Source organism: Chrysoperla carnea, chromosome 5 (genome assembly GCF_905475395.1).
Source record: "Chrysoperla carnea chromosome 5, inChrCarn1.1, whole genome shotgun sequence".
Taxonomy (NCBI): domain Eukaryota; kingdom Metazoa; phylum Arthropoda; class Insecta; order Neuroptera; family Chrysopidae; genus Chrysoperla; species Chrysoperla carnea.
The window spans coordinates 34,377,613-34,398,676 of record NC_058341.1 but is presented as its reverse complement, the minus strand read 5'-3'; the positions used below and the strand labels follow the sequence as shown (position 1 = coordinate 34,398,676).

The window sequence follows — 21,064 nt, the reverse complement described above, 5'->3', positions numbered from 1 at the left end:
TAACATCACTAGCTTGCTACTTATCTTAAAAGATATCTATGTTACCGACTTTATAAACATAAAATTGATTATAAACGTGAATGCAGAGGGCCGATTTAATAATGGGTTGATCAGAAATATGACGCAGTAAACTGTCACTTTTTGACAGTTACCAAATAACTATTATCAATTAAACATCTATTCATAGTGTCTGTTTCCGTTCACTTAATTATTCTCTCGGTAACTGGGAGTGTTAATTATAAAATATAAGGTGAATAAAAATAAGTGTAATAAATATTAATATTTCGATTGTTTATCTAACCTTGACCCATTTTGTTATTAGTGACACTGTCAGTACACAGATGGGAAATGATAACCACAGCTGTTTGGCAGAATGGCCTCTTAATAATAACAATAAGCCACCCATAAATCAAGAATTAAATAGCTGGGCAAATTTACCAACAATTGTTTTACACGATATATTTTCATTATTAAATCACGATGATCGTATAAACGCGTCAAGTGTATGTCGCAGTTGGCGACAAGCATTGTATCATCCAAACTTTTGGAATCATGTAGATTTTCATTTAAATCCAACATTACAAATGCAAAAATCATGTTATTTAATATCCGCGTGTAGTCATCTTGTTCGTCATACAACAATTAATTATACATCGTTATCAATGTGGTGCGTTTACGAATTTACCGATTTATTAAAACGACTTACCACTAATTATAATTTAAAATCGTTAATGTTAGAACCGAGTCATTGTCATTTACAAGAGCCAGACAATTGTAAAGCGAATTTTATTGAAAAGCGTATTATTAAGCCTCTATTGTCAATATGTCCTCGTTTGGAGGCATTAAGTTTAGGTTGTTGTGAAGAAATATGTAATAATTTAACACGTTTTTTGGAATTAATGGCCAATTCTGAGCATCCAGAAAAAGTACAAACAATTGGTTTTGCATCGGTAAAAGATGACCCAGGAAATTATTTGTTAATTGATGTTAATGTTCAATTATTTTCATCATTCACAAATCTTAAAATAATCAGTGTGGATTATGATTATATGAGCGACATCTTTTTGGATAGTTTACGAGGTGCTAAACATTTAGAACGTATGGTTGTACATATACATGGCTTATGGGACGGTCATCCTGGTACTACGGATAGGGCGTGGAGTAATTTTGTTTCGCAACATCCAAAGTGCTTTCTACGATTAACGTTAATACATGCATACGAAGCAATCCATATATTAGATCAACGTATTTTACATCCGTCAATGCCCTTATCTCATTTAAAAGTGTTTTTTTGTGAAGCGGTAAGTTTTTATTAAATTTTATCACTTATTTTAATTAATAACTATTTAGTTCATTTTTTAAGTTCTAATTGTATAAGGTTGTTGATAGTAATAACGCAATCAGAAACTTGCAGTGACGTGCATTATATATGTCATTGATAACTTATCTATTTGGACCCTGCCCTGCACATATCAAATGCACAACCGGGGCGGATCGGAAATTTTTAGGGCCCTGGGCTAATACTACTAAGGGTCTGCTAATTAGTCAACTTATTGCCATTTTGTTTTAAAAATATGTTTTCTATAGTGATGTAATAGGTTTACGGTATGGGAAAAATTAAGACAATAAAATATTTTATTCATATAATATGACTTAGTGTCTGCATATCAAAACAGGAACTGTACATTGTTTGGCTAGAATCGATTTCAAAAGCTGGTGATTGCAACCAGAAACCATAATTACAACAACATTTCATCATAATTGGAATATTTCATCATAGTGGAATTCGGCATATTTTGGAATATTCCGGTAATGGACATACACACATGTCCATTTAAACACACATGTCTTATTTAAATAGTGAAAACTGTAGAAAATTTAAAGTTCTACAAAAAAGTAACGGAATGCTTTTACCGTAGGACGTAAGAAAGAAAAGTTATTGAAGAAAAACAGAAGGGAGGTCAAAAATTTTGTAGCCTCCTCCTCCCCTTTAGCACAGGGCCCTCGAAGTCGAAAAGTTAATAAAATGTTAATTAACCATCCCTGAACAATATTTCAAAGTTTCATTAACTTCCGATTTATTTCCACCTAACCCACCTTTTTCCTACTGGCCGACTGGAGTATAAATTCAATATATTTGTCACAGTTAAAAGTTTCAAAAAAGTGCATGCACCTATTCAAATTTATTTCAAATTAAGGGGGGTGGGTGCTTATAATTTATGAATACATTGATAAACTTCTGTAACATTATTGGTCGTATTTTTTTTTTTGATGACGCAGTATGCGTGTATTTAATTATTTATACTGTATACGAGTTCAAAAAAATTTTTGAGTTTGTTTTACGTGTATAGGGATTTTGTTTACAATTTGGTACTTAAATATCAATTGACGATAGTTTTCAATGTCAATTTATATATTATATGAAACGAGTATGAAGATAAAATATTTTAAGGTAGTTTGAACAGTGTTGTATACCGCATAGCAAAATCTAGCCGTAGTGAATTTTTTAACGGTTCACCTAAGTTGAAAAGGAAAATTGTCGGAGTAGATTAGAATGGTTTTTGAAGGAATCACAACATTAATGACCGATTTTTCGTGCTAAATACCCAATCAATGAGAACTTGAATAATTGATGTAAGGGACTGTCCATAAATTACGTCAAACAAATTTTATGACTTTTTTGTGGAACCTCTTCCCATTGATGTGACGTCACATATTTTTCAATTTTATATTTAGAAATCGTTAAATTAAAAACAGTAATTAAAAAAATATTTTTTCCTTTCAAAATAATATTTAATATAATTAATATGAAGACAAATCGCGCTTGCGGTGGCACTTGTCGAAGATCTCACAAAGAACTCGTTCGGAACTTTAGGACAGCAAGCATGCACTCGCTGGCGATATAAACCAGCATAAACCAAATAAATATAGATTGAGTTAGTAATATTTTTAAGTTTTTGGTTTACGTATTTTTTATGTTTTAACATTTTAGATTTCGATACGTGACGTCATAAAGTGTTTGACCCCACCCCTTCTCCTTATAACTTAATGTCACATCTTGACACCTAGCCCCGCCGCTTAGTGCGTGACGGCAGGGATTAATAAATCTTTGTGACGTTCTAAATTTTTTATATTTACTGTCGTCATAAAATAAATTTAAATTAAACGCCGTGACCATACTGCCTTAAAAATAATTAGTTTATTTTGGTTACAATAATGTATTTTTATTCACAATGTAGTATTAAAATGTATTCATTGCATAAGAACAAACTTTTATCAGTTGAATTCAAAATTTAAACGTAAGGCTGTAGGTATTCAAAATATTAGAGTGGCAATACATACTCGTCGACATAATGAATTTATGATTATTTATGGATCAACATTTAAAATAAATTTTGGTACACAATGCATTTAAAAATCAAACGGCTCTCGCGGAAGTAAAATAGTAATAACATTATTCAGCAATTTTCGTTTACAATGAAGTATTTTTAAGGTAGTTTGGTCATAAATTATGCACAGTAACGTGACGGATTATTACGGAGCACAGATTGTGCAAGAAGTAACTTGCACAATCTGTTGTTCGAATTTTTTTTGCAAATTCAATTCAATGAATTTTTGTCAAATCCACTTATAAAAAGGTGAAATTGGGTTTGTAAATTCATTAAGTTAAAATCTACAGGAACGAAGTCCCTAAGTTGCTTTGATAATACAGGTAATGAATTGATGTATTATAACTTTTTTTTGTTATACTTATTAAAAAAACACGTGCTGTATGTTTAGTTACTTCTTTCATGTAACATAATAATTTGAGTAAATAAAATTAATTTAATTATGCATAGATTTGTTTTTCGCTGATTTTGAAAGTTGTTTATATATTTAATATTACATACCGAGAGCCAAAGTATTAAAAAACCAGTATCATTTTAAAAACATATTTCATGTTAAAATACTAAAATTTAACATTCAATTTTTAAACTAAGAGGAAGATACCCACTAGTGACGTCATACGTGGGTATCGCCATAGAGATTACATATAAAACTTTGTTTTGCTAAAAGGATATAGGCAACCTTTGAATGCATTCTTTGATTGCTTATAACTTCTTCGTTTTTAATCAATTTTAATTTGACTTAAATTTTGTCATGGTATCAAGTCTAGTTTTATATTTTTATGGGTAATATGGCCAATTTGATATCAGGATCAGGGCTATTATCTCTAATCCGAGCAACTGTATATAGTTTGCTAGGTGCTGTGAGAGTACGAGTGCCGAAAAGCCTTTCTAAAATTAAAAACCTGCTCGTTTCAGAATTTAACAAATCAAATTCCTAATAATCGAGTTTTAACACTTATTAATCTTGCCTTTGGCTCTTGGACTATTGACATTGTTTACACTATGTTGCTTTTTATTTGGAATACACAAATATTTTCATTGTTTTCAACTAGTTTCGCTTGACAGAAAAATATAAAATTATGAAAGTAATATTGTATTCGATACAATTGATAATTTGGTGTGACCAGTAGTTTAAAGTAACTATAAAATTTCAAAATCGATATTCATTTCAATTCATAAACTGAAAATAAATTATAAACAGACAAAAGAATGCTTCCAATTTCCAGCTAAAACTTTCCTTCACAGTTTTTGTATCGAATGTACTATTAACGAGATAGGATTTCTTTAATTATCGTTTGTATCTTTAAGAATTTCTCGAATATAGATATAAAGATAATTTTTTTGTCTAATTTTAGTTATTTACAAAGTTCTAAAATAAAAAATTTAAAAAAAAGTTAATGTGTAAATATTAATAGGGGATAATCCTGATATCGAAGTGGCCATTTTACCAATAAAAATGTGAAAGTAGACTTGATACCAAGACAAAACTTGAAAGTGAAATTAAAATTGATTAAAAAACGAAGCAGCTATAAGCAATCAAAGATTGCATTCAAAGGTTGCCCATCTCCTTTTAGCAAAACAAAGTTTTATATGTAATCTCTATGGCGATACCCACATATGACGTCACTAGTGGGTATCTTCCTCTTTGTTTAATTAGGAATTTTAAACTTTCAAACCAACTTCACTTTTCTATTCGTAAAGTGAGAATTCTTCATCTTATTATTTTACAACAAATCTGCTAAGGCCACTCGAAAGTTTGGTTATTTTTCTTGAAAATGAGCTATAAAAAGTTCCCGTATGATCTTTTTTTACTTACATATTCGCTTTCCAAACATTTCTGACTTCAAAACCGTTATTACGTATTTAATGCGTTTTTTTTAATTTGGTCGCCATTTTGTGAAAAAGGCTGCATCTAAAATCTCATCATTTTCGTATAAAGTTTCCAGCTCTTATAGTTTTTCAGATTTTCCAGACAGATCATATCGGACAGGGGATATTTCAAAAAAATTATGTATATTCATTTAGGGAACATCCATAAATTACGTAACACATTTTAAGGGGAGGGGGGGTATTTCAATTTGTTATGCATTGTTACGTTAAGGGGGGGGTGTCAATCTAACATATGTTACGTAATAAAAATTTAATTATATTGCTTGGATTAAAAAATGAAAAAAAAATTTCTAATCATACTTTTATAATTATATTTAATTTAAAGTAGATAAACTTTAAGAATTGTGGGTTTTAAATTCTAAATCGTTTGTAGTTAAAGAGAAGGAAAAAAATATTGACGCACATATATACATACATATCACTGAATTACATTGAGCTACAAACTCAAAACTACTAATTTCTTTAGAATTTTTAATAACTATTGTACATTTTTGATTCTACGCATAATTCTAAGTAAAACTTAAATCCCACCAAAAACATAAATGTGTAAAAAGGCGTAGATGTAATAAACTCCCAATAAACTCAATTACGTCAGCCCAAAAAAGTTGTGAAATCCCGTAGAGAAAAAAAATCTTCGAAAAAAAATTATAAAAATGGCATAAATTTATTGAGTAACTTTTCCGTAAAGAAACATTAAAGTATTACATTAGCAACTTTTCGGTGACTTCATACCTACACGCACCTGTATAGGAGAACAAAAGAAAATCGTTAACCCCCTACTATCTCCCTCCTCCCCTCTAATGTTATGACGTTATAATTTTTTCACAACTTTTATGAAACATCAAAATTTAAATTTAAACAATCAAAGTATTCTTTAGATTAAAGTCAAGCACCTACTTAACAAAGGCCTAATTTTTTTTACTAAAGTACGAAAATTATTGGTTTAAATTTCTTGTGTAAGTTTCTCCTTAGTACGTATTTATTTAATATTTTACTTCGCAAGTTTTCGGATTACAAAAAACGAATCTAAAAATAAAAAACTTGCGAAGTAAAATATTAAATAAATACGTACTAAGGAGAAACTTACACAAGAAATTTAAACCAATAATTTTCGTACTTTAGTAAAAAAAATTAGGCCTTTGTTAAGTAGGTGCTTGACTTTAATCTAAAGAATACTTTGATTGTTTAAATTTAAATTTTGATGTTTCATAAAAGTTGTGAAAAAATTATAACGTCATAACATTAGAGGGGAGGAGGGAGATAGTAGGGGGTTAACGATTTTCTTTTGTTCTCCTATACAGGTGCGTGTAGGTATGAAGTCACCGAAAAGTTGCTAATGTAATACTTTAATGTTTCTTTACGGAAAAGTTACTCAATAAATTTATGCCATTTTTATAATTTTTTTTCGAAGATTTTTTTTCTCTACGGGATTTCACAACTTTTTTGGGCTGACGTAATTGAGTTTATTGGGAGTTTATTACATCTACGCCTTTTTACACATTTATGTTTTTGGTGGGATATCACTTCTTTTTGCCAGGCAATAGTATTTAAGTTGAAAGTGTTTGTAACAATTTTAACTCACCATTATGAATACATTGAATTACTGTTGAATACTGAGCCTCGTTCTTCAAGAAATATGCCGAACAAGATGTCATCAAAATTGTGTTATTTATAAATATTATAATGAAAATTTCATTTTCATATAACTGATATTGATTATTATATAATACATTCTATATAATTTACGCCTAATTTGCGTCCTCATGGGTAAACAGTCATGTTTTCGAAAAAATGTTTTATGCAAAAGTTGGTTATTTCTTTATAAGGAACATTTTTTACATTAAAATTTTTGTTATATCTCTAACGGTTTACAAGATGGGTTCCACAGACCCAGGAATCAATTGACGTATAATGTTAATTTACGAACTTGACCTCACTTTTTACGTCCTGAGTACGCTATAAAAATTTCATCTTAATATCTCTTTTCGTTTTTGAGTTATCGTGTTGGCAGACAGATGTACAAACGGACAGACAGTTATTATGTAACTGCAAATATTTAGGCCTTATTTATGGGTAATACGCACAGCTCGATGTCATATGATAGTTCTGCACATGAATTGATCCTGAATATTACAACGGCTCATACAGGGGCCTTATATTTTGTAAGTGCGCATATTTGGGTCTTATATATTGGTATTGCGCACACTTTGATCCCATATAATTGTTCTGCTCATGGGATAATCTGGAATATAACAACTGCGCACACATTGACCTTAAATTTTGTAAGTGTGCATATTTGGGTCTTATATATTGGAAGTACATACAGATTAATCACAAATTATAGTTCGGCCCATGCATTTATCCTAAATCTTACAACTACGCATACGCTGAATTTATATTTTGTTACTGCGCGTATGTAGGCCTAATATATTGCTAGTGCACGCATGTGGATTACATGAAATATTACTGCGCATGGGTTGATTCTAAATATTACACCTTCGCAAACAGGGACCTTATATTTTGTAAATGGGCATATTTGGTCCTTAAATATTGAAAATGCCCATAAAGTAATCTCAAATTATAGTTCTGCGCATGCATTTTACCTGAATCTTAGAACTGCGCATTAGCTTAGTTAATATTTTGCTACTGCGCATATGTAGGCCTTATATATTGCTAGTGCGCACATGTTGATTACATGTCATAGTACTGCGCATGGGTTGATTCTAAATATTACAACTTCCCAAACAGGGACCTTATATTTTGTAAATGCGCATATTTGGTCCTTAAATATTGAAAATGCCCATAAAGTAATCTCAAATTATAGTTCTGCGCATGCATTTTACCTGAATCTTAGAACTGCGCATTAGCTTAGTTAATATTTTGCTACTGCGCATATGTAGGCCTTATATATTGCTAGTGCGCACATGTTGATTACATGTCATAGTACTGCGCATGGGTTGATCCTGAATATTACAACTGCGCATACAGGGACTTTATATTTTGTTAGTGCGCATATTTGGGTATTATATCCGGGAAGTATGCACAGATTAATCAATAATTATAGTTGTGCGCATGCATTTATCCTGAATCTTGCAACTGCGCATACGCTAAATTTATATTTTGTTACTGCGCACATGTAGGCCTTAAAAATTGCTAGTGCGCACACGAGGATTACATGTGATAGTACTGCGCATGGGTTGATCCTGAATATTACAACTGCGCATACAGGGACTTTATATTTTGTTAGTGCGCATATTTTGGTATTATATCCGGGAAGTATGCACAGATTAATCAATAATTATAGTTGTGCGCATGCATTTATCCTGAATCTTGCAACTGCGCATACGCTGAATTTATATTATGTTACTGCGCACATGTAGGCCTTAAATATGGCTAGTACACGCATGTGGATTACATGAAATAGTACTGCGCATGGGTTGATTCTAAATATTACAACTGCGCAAACGGGAACTCTATATTTTGTAAATGGGCATATTTGGTCCTTAAATATTGAAAACGCGCATAAATGAATCACAAATGATAGTTCTGCGCATGCATTTACCTGAATCTTAGCACTGCGCATTAGCTTAGTTATTATTTTGCTACTGCGCATATGTAGGCCTTATATATTGCTAGTGCGCACATATTGATTACATGTCATAGTACTGCGCATGGGTTGATCCTAAATATTACAACTGTGCAAACGGGAACCCTATATTTTGTGAATGGGCATTTTTGGTCCTTAAATATTGAAAATGCGCATAAATGAATCACAAATGATAGTTCTGCGAATGCATTTTACCTGAATCTTAGAACTGCGCATTAGCTTAGTTAATATTTTGCTACTGCGCATATGTAGGCCTTGTATATTGCTAGTGCGCACATGTTGATTACATGTCATAGTACTGCGCATGGGTTGATCCTGAATATTACAACTGCGCATACAGGGACTTTATATTTTGTTAGTGCGCATATTTTGGTATTATATCCGGGAAGTATGCACAGATTAATCAATAATTATAGTTGTGCGCATGCATTTATCCTGAATCTTGCAACTGCGCATACGCTAAATTTATATTTTGTTACTGCGCACATGTAGGCCTTAAAAATTGCTAGTGCGCACACGAGGATTACATGTGATAGTACTGCGCATGGGTTGACCCTCAATTCAAGCAAGTCTCTGTCGAATGTCCAAAATCGCATTTTTCTATAATTTAGAAGTCCCTTAGAATCGGTATAGCTGAATCATTTATAGATAAATCAATTATAGTGGAAGTGATGGAAAAATAATAACGCCACTAACCTTACCATGTTTTGTTATCAAATCTAAACGTGTATACAAAATTTCAACTCAATCGGTTGAAGATATCTGCTTTAAAATTGAGTAATAAGATTCCCCCCCCCCCATTTAACAAAATATGGCGGAAGCGACGAGAAAATTCGATCAAGTCAACCATAAAAATTCAATGTCATTCAAAGTCAGTTTGCTTACAAAATTTCAACGTAATGGATTGAGGGTGTCGGCTTCAAAATTGGGTTGAAAAATTATTTATTGTTGAACATAACAATACCATTGTTTTTAAGAAAATAAAATTCGTTGTCATAGCAACAGGTATTAGTGAACGCTAGAACAGATATTAACAAAATGGTTTAAAATTTCTTGTAAAATTATATTTATACTTTTTTAAAATTTAAGGACAAAAATAGTATGCTTTTGCATTAACGAAAAAAACAGGACTGGTTATTTACTTTCTCGAGGGAAAAGGATTGTTTTTTCGAAAAAATGCTTCAAACAAAAGTTGTTTATTTTTATGTAAGGAACATTTTTTACATTTAAATTTTTGTTCTATCTCTTACCGTTTTTCCGAAAATTGCAATTTAATATTTTACTTTATTTGCTCTTCACGGAAAAACTATTACCTTTACAAAAAAATTTTTCATACAGAATTGTTTAATTTTAGGTAAGGAACATTTCTTGCATTTAAACTTTTTTTCTATCTCTTACAGTTTTTGCTATAAAAGCAAATTAAAATTTTCCTAATTTATGTGACAAAATCATTTATGTGTTTTCTACATGGTACTTTGAATTTCATAGGGTCTTAGTGTATACGAAATATTTAATCTAATTTTTATAATATTTTGAGTTGGAAATATTGAAATATACAGATAATTTTTGATTATTTATTTAATATTTATTCAAATTTAATCAATATTTAATTAAAATTATATAAATAACAAATTTTTAAGCGTATTTTAGTTTTCCCATGCAAATTGTATAGGAAAAAAAACTAGCCTTCTGATTGGTTCATATTTTACCATGTATTTTTAAATAGGGAAAAAATGCACCTTTAATTAGCGAAATTTCCCATTTCCCGTTAAAAATTTTGATATTTGGAAGTTTTTCTGGGGTATGATTTTTCTCTAATTTATTTTAATGAAAACCGCATCTTTCTACCATTTCTCAGTTTTGCTGTGAATTTATATGAGTCAGTAACAAAATTTCGGGGCGTGGCCGTTTTTTGACGCGTTATTGCTCGGAAACGATGAGAGCCGTGAACGTGAGCTTTGATTTACGGCGTCCCAGGGTATATATCTACTTAAGTTGAAAAGCGCAACATTATAGCTCAAGTAGTTTCTGAGATATAAGGGTGTGAAAAAGGGCTATTTTACGTCCTGTATATATAGTCACAGCAAAAGCATACACATTTCACATATACAGCATACATTACACTTTCAATTTTCGATTTTCCATTTTTTTTAAATTAATCTACGATTCGCACTGCTGTGCTATATGATCAAATTATTTTTACTAATTACAGATACTTCTTTAATTAATAAACTAAATATGTAGCAATTGTTTTGTGCAATAAATTTAAATTTAAATAATTCAAGAACTTTTTCTGTTGAGACAAAATGATTATGTTACGTAACAAATCCTTTAGGGGTAGGGGGGTCTGGTAATTTGTTACGATCTGTTACATACCAGGGGGCGGGAGTCTAAAAAATCTTCAAAATATGTTACGTAATTTATGGATGTTCCCTTATTTATACTTGTGTAGGATTATAAATTTCATAAAAATAACGGAACTTCTGTATTTTTGTTGTTTTTTGAATATTTAAATATGTTTAAAGTATGTCACTTTGTTTTATCATTTTAATTAATTCAACACAAACGAATTAATAATAGAGTTTTACCTTCGTTTATTATTAATATCAACAGAGGCCACCCATTATTTTTATACACTGTATATATGAAATATATATCAAGGTATACTATTTTTAGTCCCAAGTTTGTAACGCTTAGAAATATTGATGGTACGAACAAAATTTGTGTACAGGTATTCATAAAATCGCCTAAGTAGTCCATTTCCATTTGTCTGCCCGTGAACACATGGTAACTCAAAAACGAAAAGAGATATCAAGTTGAAATTTTTATAGAGTGCTGTATTTAAGACATAAAAAATGAGTTTGAGTTCATAAATGAGCAACATAAGTCAATTGGGTCTTGATATCGTAGTACCCATCTTGTAAAAAAATAAACAACTTTTGTTTGAAACATTTTTTCGTAAACATAATTGTTTACCCGTTAGGGTGCAAGTTAGGACAAAACTTTCGTGTTCATTTTACCCAAAGTATAAAAGATAAAGTGTTGAAGATATTTCAACAATTAACTCAGTCAATTGTTTGTTTTCACTTGTTTAAAAAAGTTTGTAAAAAAAGTTTGAGAATCGGTGTATTAAACCAAAAATAAGTATGGTAAAAAAGAGTTTTCCATAAATTTGATAACTTGGTTTCTGTTTTATTAGTGAATATATTGGAATAATGGAAAATTTTTAAAAAATATCAAATTTCTGATAAATAAGTAATGCTAATTAAACTAGAGTCTTTACAAATTAATGTTTATTATAATTACATGAGAAAAGCAACTCGTTGAATAAATAGCAGTAAAATGATTACACATTTCTGAATTTTCGTTGTGCAAAATTCCTAAATGTACTTATAGTTGAATTAGTTTATTAAAATTAAATAAGAACGTTAAATTCTTACGAAACAATCCTACTTAGACTTTGCGAGTAAAAGTTTTGTAAACGGCAAAATGCAAGAAAAGAATTCTGACATTTAAAAAAAATCAAGGATCAAGAAATTTTGAGCTCGATCGAATCAAAGAAATTGCCTTGATTATTGAGATTGAGGTGCAACTTTTTCGTGACGTTGCCAGCACTTATAGCATTCTAGTAATTATTTAGAATAGTTTAGAACATTTTAAAACCAAGCCCCTTCGAAAGTTGGCCTCAGCACATAAAACTTCGTAAGAAAAACTTAAATGCAGTATCATGGCGCCTAGAAGAACCTTTTGAAATATTTTTGAATATTGTACAACGAACATTCAACTTTGTAAATAATATGATTACTAAACAAACCATTACAAAATACTGATATACTTTTTTTATCAACAAAGGAATCAAATTAATAAATTTTTATATAATTGCATCGGTGGTAAACAATTTAATATATAATTAATTATATTAATAAAAATATATTATTATAATATTTTTATATTATTTAAATTTCAATAATAAATTTATTATTTATATATCGTAATGCACGTGAAAGTTACCATAAAAATACTTACTCAAACAATATATTATACATTTTTATCAAACATAATTATAGACCGTGAGCTGATAATGAAGTAAAATTTGTTTATGTATTGTCTGCCTTTAAGATAAAAATTGAAGTTTAAACCGTGATTCGTGAGTTTTTTGTCTGCCGTATGTGTTAAAAGAAAGATATTGACAATACGTTCAAAAATGGCAGCGAAGCTTACAACTGTCGCAAGAGTTGAAAAAATGCTATGTTTTTTTATAATTTCAGCACTTTCATTAGTCGCAAATTCCCTGCAATTTCAAATAAAGGCCAAAAAAATGGGACTATCTACTAAAAATTCGACACTCAATTCGCTGTTAAAATTTTAATTTTCTTTATTATCAATAATGATAAGGAGAAAGGGACGTTGGGGACGACCCCTCTCGTGCAAACGAATCCGCTGCCTTGTTTCCTTTAACGATCAAATGATGAAGTAACCAGATTAATCTGACAGGTACTCGAAGCATTTATAGACTATTACCAAACTTACACCTTTATTATGGAAATTTGGTTTCATTATGAGCTCACGGTCTATTAATAAAATATAGGTAATATGTAAATTTTATAATATTTTAAATGTAATCATACTTTTTGTTTCAATGTACGTAATATTAATTTTTTATTGCTACATTAATTACCTAATTTTATAACATTCCTCAAACATGCAATATCAGAAAATTGATAATGGTAAATGTTAAAATGTGACGTCCTTGAAGGAAAATGGCAATTGTGTTTAATTAGGCCAAATACTGCAGTAATATAGACTTACACTAAGTTTTCCCCCTGGGGTTGCAAAGGAGTGCACGCTTCTTGAATTTTATGCTGTATATACCGATGTATTATCTTTAATGGATTTTGCATTTTACATCTCATGTGGAAACGAAGATTATCCATGTGGATTTTAGGGCCATTTTTTACCTAAAAGATTTATGGTATTCCTTCCTCGTTACTCTGGCGAATAAGCCGTGGTTAGAAGACTTCCGAATCAATCTACTTTAGAAAGTAGAAAATCTAAAGGAATCAGCAAGGCTAGTTGTCTAATTCTTTTGTAAATCAGCAGATCCTTGAGTTTAATCTCCCTAAAGAAATTTTTAACAGTTATAGTCTATCATCTATTTTTTAAGTCAAGACTTTAAAATAACAGTTTTTCTTCTTGAATTTCTCTTTAATATATGTATCTCAGCATAAAAAGAAAAATTTCACACTTTAGCTTTTAAAATATAATTTTGTGATTCTTCTGCCAAACATACTAGTTCGAAATTCATTCAATCGAAATGCTGAAATAATCGTACTTCTATATCGTTATTGATACTGAATCGTAATGATTACTTCAAACAACCGCCTAGTCCAAATCTAGCCTAGTCCAAAAATTTTTACTACTCGCCCCTGGTAAATAGCGAATGAATAACTTTGCGTTAAATCAGTAACGAATTTCAATAAAAAAGAACTCTACAATCGAATTTAAACGATTTAAAAATATAAGTTCATTTGACGTAAATATGGAAAAGATCAGAGTGGTTACTAGTATCCAATTAACTTCCCCCTTTTTTAATATGCCAAGATACGCCTATGCTTACAATTAAAATGGTAATTAATATTCTGCGTCAATATATTTTATGAAATTGATAAATATTTACACAATTTATCTGATTGTATCCGTAAAAATATTAAAAAGGAAGTAACCACTCTTCAATTTAGGATTCCGTACCATTACAATCCAATCTTCGCTTCTATACCATAAGAGATATTTTATATTATTTACACTCATAAATAATTTGCAAAAATTTGTTCTTAACAGAGATTACATGTAAAAAATTGTAGGATGAACAAACCCCACTCCCTCCCAAGAAAGTGGAGCGGATAACCTGATCATGTTTCAACCGGGAACGTTTTCATTTAGATTAACAAATAATTAACGTTTTAACTTTAATAATTTATGTAATTTTTAACCGACAAAAAATTATCGAATATACATAAATTGCTAGTTTATCTATTCTGCATCCAAGAAACCCTCGATCATATGAAAAGATCGGCATTAATTTTTCTTATCTTTTAACTGTCCAAAAATATTTCAAAACTAAACAATTGAAAACTATATTGAATGCCATTATTTTTAATTACTTGAAAACACATATTTCAATTCAATTGAGTAGTCAATTGCAACAATTATAAAAGATTATGTAATAATAATTAATTAATGAAATTTTCTTTGGCATGCGTGACGATTGTATCAGAAATCGGTTTATGTTTAACATAATGGTTATAATTGATAGTCATACTTAATTAAAATTGAAGTAAATTTAAGTTTCCAACCGTGAAGTATTTAAAAAAATTATAATCTTCATTTTTTATTAACAAAGAAAATTTTGACCAAATTTGATGATACCTAGTTTTTGCAAACAATTTGATAGTCACTATCAAATGCTATCGAAAACTGGCCAAGTTTGCCATGCACGGTTAAACATACACCAATACAATTAATGCACAAATTGTTAAAATTTGATGATCAGTTTTCAAAACACACTCCAAACTGTATTTTTATATTCTTGCCCCCTAACAACCGCAGACAATTATATTTATCTAAATCACAAACTTTTCGAGTCGAATTTTTCGATTTTATCGATACATCATTTTTGCGATCGGTACACTTCAAAAAATAACCATAAATTCAAAACTATTGTTTAAGGGGAATAAACATCTAAAATATACAAAAATTCAGTTCATTTGAGGCTAGATGAGTAGTTTTCTAGATACAGCCGAAAATATTTCCAAAATATGAAGTTTTTTTACTGATTTCGGGCGATACCGTAAAAAATACTCCACCAATCGTCAAATAAAACAGATTTTTGTTTATTTTGAGTCAAAGTTATTCTATAAATCGAGTTTTATCAAATTAGGGATGCATAGTTTCTGAAATATCGACTAAAATGTCATACGAAGAGATATTTTTCTGGTCAATTTGAGAAAATTTCTTAGAAGAATTTTCTAAAAGTTAGTTCATGTAAGCAAATATAAAATGTATAATAATTTTAAAAAATTTGTTTACAGTTAAATTACAACACCATGAATTTATTATCATCCTGGTATCGAAGTTCCTTACGCAGTATCATCTGGGTAGATTCACGAACATCACGTTCTGTATGGGTATTTGTTGAATTATTACAAAGGAATACACCAGATCCATTAGTAATGGCAGCTTGGACCTGTACTAAACTTGAAGAAGTTGTTCTACTTGGCTATAAGTATTTCGAAGAAGATATTGTTGCAATAGCTAGACTCAGGGGCGATGTATTAAAACGTATTTGTGTTGCCGATGAAGATGTATTATATTCACAACAAATGTATAGCAACTATCCGGATTCAAGAACGGTTTGTATAATTTATTTATTTATTTTTAAGTTGTTTGTTTGCCTAGACACAATTCAATTGCCACAAACTACACAAAATGTATCAACAAATTATTATTTTTATTTAATTTTATCAACTGATTAAATATTTGAGACACATCTAGGTTGTGGCATCCGAAAAATTGAGCACCCAGCTTACAACAAATTTTAATCGTTGAATCAAGCGAAATCGCCAAGAAAGGAATTTTTATAATTTATATTAACTTTGTCTCGATTTGGCTACTATTTACTTTTAATCGTTAGTCATAATCGCTGCTGCAACTAAGAATTTTTGGCAGTCTATTGGTTTTTTTGCTGCTTCTATGGGAGCTTTTTGACTATAAAAACTAGTTCTATTTTTGAATGTTTTTACAATAAATAACTATCGTCAAAATTAAACTGGCTGTATCAGTCAGTGTAATTCGAACCTTTTTTACCTACTTTATCAAATTTCTATAACTCTGTACTTCGTGGACTTACTCGGGCAGTCGGAGGGGAACTAGCTTTAAGATTCTACTTTCATTTTTTTATAATATTTATAATTATATTAATAAGGTTTTATCTACGCAGCTAAGGCAGTACAACCTTTAAAAAAGTCCACCCACATTATTATTTTCACTTTTATTTAATTTTATTTACATTAAATTATCTTAAAATGGGTGAAAGATAGGTTGTACGTTTGCAGCATTTATCTGGAGGTCTTGATTGGAAGCTCAGCTTGTAGTTTTGTCCTTAAACAGGCATTGACAGTCCAATCAATTATAACTACTTCGTTAGTTGTAATTGGTAAACTACTGCCGTACAATTTAGAACCTAATTTAAAACAACTTGCCAGTTCTGATATTCTTTACAAACGTGTTAATAAATATTTATGTGTTTCAGGAACTTAGTGATATATTAGGTTACGATTGGTCACCAATCCCAGAAGATGATATACATCCAGTGATAAAAGATCCAACAGCAGGTGATTCCGATGATTATTTGTTACCGATTGTTTTAGCCGATTTGAAATAGTCACAGCCATGATAAGTATTAATCTAGTCGTTGGCGCGCATTATACTATATATGTTATATTAAAGCTGCGCAAAAAAATGAAATCTTATTTCTTCTAATTGTTTGTAAAACAATGTACAATGAAATTGAAAAAATGTTGCCATGCACTTAAAACACATACACTAAAAAAGGCTTGCCTCAGGGACTGATTGAGTACTAAAAAATCAATTCTAAAAAATAAACAAAACGTGTGCAGCTAAGGTAATTAATAATTTTATGTTAATGTATTTAAAAATAATTTTTGATCATATCGAATTATTTCTTGTATATTGTTATTGAATATTGTTGTGATTTAATGTCCATTTAAATTTAATTCTAGGATAATATTATGTCCCCATCTATTTAAAAAAAAAATATGAAAAAAAAACTACTATCTATGTTGTAATTTTCTATTTTTTGTGATCATAAAATGAATTATTACAAGAATTAGAATTTATTGCACAAAAGAAAATCTTTTTGTTTTTAATATCTTACTCGTAACTCGAGTTTAAATAAGTTACAAAGAACTGTAATTCTGTAATTAAAATTGAATAATTTTTTGTTTTTAAATTACCATGTCAAATGTACTATCAATGACTTGCTTTTTTGCTTCACAAAACTATCAAAATTATTCATATCTAGATATTATCCGTTCTATTATAACTAATTGTGTCGGGCCATTTGCTAAATTATAATAATTTCATTCAATATTAAAGATTATTTTACGTTTAAATAAAATAAATCATCTTGATTTGTAATTTACTAATATCGATGACAAACCATTCGCTATGAAAAGTATTAATTTTACTCTCATATAAATACTGTAAGAATTTACAAGTTTTTCGTATTCCCACATAAGACAAATTTCAAATTTGAATATGTATTAGATAATTTGTTCAATTATTTACGTTTGTGATTAAATGAAATAATGTTTTCTGGCAACGCAGTGATTATATTATTAATAGTTCGTGAGTTACTTAAAAATTTACTACAATAGTGTTAAATTTCACGTTCCATTTAACAATAGGGGAGATTGAAAACTATTATACAAATCTGAATAAAAATTCGTTTGAAAAATTATGATAACGTTTAATATTGTAGGTTTAATTTTTAACTTCCATCATTACTCCCATTTATTTACAGCATAAAAGCGTAAAATGAATAGACGTAAAACTTGTGAGCGTGTGTTAATCATAACTGCAGTCTCTTGCGTTTAAGTTGCGTTTTGCAAATATTGTATCCTTACGTGCTTTGTAGCAACCGTACGAAAACGCATATTGAATTTAATCACAAAGTAAAATTTTTTTAAAAAAAAGAGCATTCTAAAAGCATTGATATTTTCTAAAAGTACTGGTACTTTTTCAATTATAATAACAGAATTTAAAAATATTAAACAAAATATACATGAGCGGCAATAAGTGAAAAAAACTTAGAAGTCAAATATTGCTTTAAAAAATTTAATCAAAACTATTTATAAAAAAAATATCTCTGTTACCACAAAATAGTACTGTGATCAATTTTGCATTTTTGTTTTCTTGTAGTATTCCAATTTAAAAAAAAAAAAAGAAATGTTTGTTGTGTAAAACTAAATAAGGTATTTTTTAAATTTCAATACCGTGTCTATTATATTATAAAAATAAAAACAAAACAAAAACTATTCATTCATCATCTTTGTTATACCGAATTGAATAGCAAAAGAAGCATTTAAAAGAATTCGTTGTATTTAATATCAAAAAAAAAAATGTTTGTTTGTGTTGTGTGCGAGTGAGAAAAAATGTTGCTTTCTCGTTTATTGATAGATTTCTTAATATTTTATAATTTATTTATTCAATGTCGAAAATTGTCGTAACATCAAAATATTGAAAAAGACTTAAAGTTCTTTCAATTAAAAATATTTATTGATTAACGTAATATATTTCATCAATTACTAAAGTATGCTTAGCGGCGTTCAAGTATTACGTAAGCAATCTTTCGATGATTTTAAATCGTCGTCATATTCGTATATAAAAGAAAATCGTGAATCTCCTCCTAAAAGTGATAAGAATTAAGAATGAAATTGTCATTTGACTCAAAAATCCACTGTCTTTATACTTGATACTAAATTAAATCAAGGGGTATGATACCCTCCTTATTTTAGATTATATAATACTTGAACTCCTCGTATCCAAAAATAATTGAAAGGATTTTATTAATTAAAGGGTTCATTAAACTTTTTTTTTGCTGAAATTACCTTAATTAGAGGCCAGTTTAATTAATTAATGCATGGATATTATAAATATTGCACTATCATGCTTTTTTATTTGAATTTTTCTGTCGGTCAGCAAAAATTTTAATTTTAAACATCAATTTTAATTTTATTCTAAAATACTAATTATGATATTATCAAGACCAAATGAAATTAAATTATCAATAAACGAAAAACGCACTTTAAAGTGTCTTTTCATTAGCGCAAGTATAATAAAATTCATTGGAATTATGTTATTCCAGATTCCCATATAAAATGCAATAGAACGAGTTAAATATAATTTTGAAAATGCCCACACTGTTACAGCTCCCCTTTTGAAATACTTGTATTATAACACGCTTTATTTAAGACAATGGTCGTGATTCAGGGGATAAAAATGTTTGTGGCGCCTAATTCGCCCCCTCCAGGCATTTGACATCCTTATATTGTTAAACTATGTGTAATCTATAACCACGACAAAATTCTAAAAACCCTCAATTCTCAACTGTGGTTGAAATTAAAACTTGGGAGGGCTCTGACTAATATAACGCTAATGAAAAAATACTTTTAATAATTTTAATAATCAAATAATAAAACAGCCAAATGTGAAACAGCAAACAAATTTAAGTGTTGTATAAAAAGTGAGGGAAATAGGAGTTGTATATAAGATATATAATAAAATGAGAGAACGTGTGAAAGGAGAGATCGAAAGAGAAAGAAGGAGAACGGGGCAATCATACTTATTAACAAAAAAAAAATATATTGTAGTTATAGTGCCGTATAAGGCAAAAAAGATCTGTGATACATTTAAATCAAAAAAGGTGATAAAAATCATTACCTAGCCAACGCTACAAGTAATAAAAAAAAAAGATTATATATATTCTTCGAACAAAATACTACATTAGATTATATATAAAAACACAAAAAGTATTTAAAATATTATTGATTGAATGTCAATTGCTTAAATATTAATAGTTTAAAACAAAAATACAGTGAATATTCTCATAATAGAATATAAATAAATGCCGAATTAGTATTATTAAAATACATTTTTAAAACTTCTGAGATATTTAATTATTATGTTTGTTTAATAATGATATGGAATGTTCTTCAGCGAAAAACATAGATGGACATATTGTCTTTCTTTGATGGCTGTATCTTCGTCACATGTAAAAGAGTTCTATACCTTTGGTGTTGCAAGTCTGGATCTTCACCTCTCTTCTCTTGGTAATTATGCCTAGGATTCCATCTTTGCTAAAGACCGTCTTGGTATAATTTTTTATAAAATAAATCAGAAAGAGTAGTATTAGATATCTGAACATAAAAGTATAATAATAATGATTTCTTCAAATTCATGAAGATCCTCTCAACTGAAGATCCATGGGAAATTCCAATCGCTAACACTAAACCTTTTTGCTCATACAATTTTCTAGGAGAATATCAGTGAAGGTTTAGCAAAATTTATTATCATTCTCAAGATATTTGGAATTTTTCGA

At 29.4% G+C, this 21,064-nt stretch overlaps 1 protein-coding gene across 2 annotated transcripts; it reads left to right on the top strand.

Annotated features, from left to right (window-relative positions):
* The first annotated feature begins 111 nt into the window (after nt 1-111).
* LOC123300243 (F-box only protein 33) lies at nt 112-17,696 on the top strand. 2 transcript variants are annotated; one of them, XM_044882778.1, is made up of 4 exons: nt 112-250; nt 323-1,301; nt 15,975-16,295; nt 17,195-17,696. In XM_044882778.1, the coding sequence occupies exons 2-4, from the start codon at nt 342-344 to the stop codon at nt 17,324-17,326; spliced, it is 1,413 nt and encodes a 470-aa protein (XP_044738713.1). In that variant the 5' UTR covers nt 112-250; nt 323-341; the 3' UTR covers nt 17,327-17,696. The 2 variants fall into 2 exon arrangements, with proteins under 2 accessions (XP_044738713.1, XP_044738712.1); XM_044882777.1 differs by having other exon boundaries at nt 118-1,301.
* Nucleotides 17,697-21,064: the final 3,368 nt, after the last annotated feature.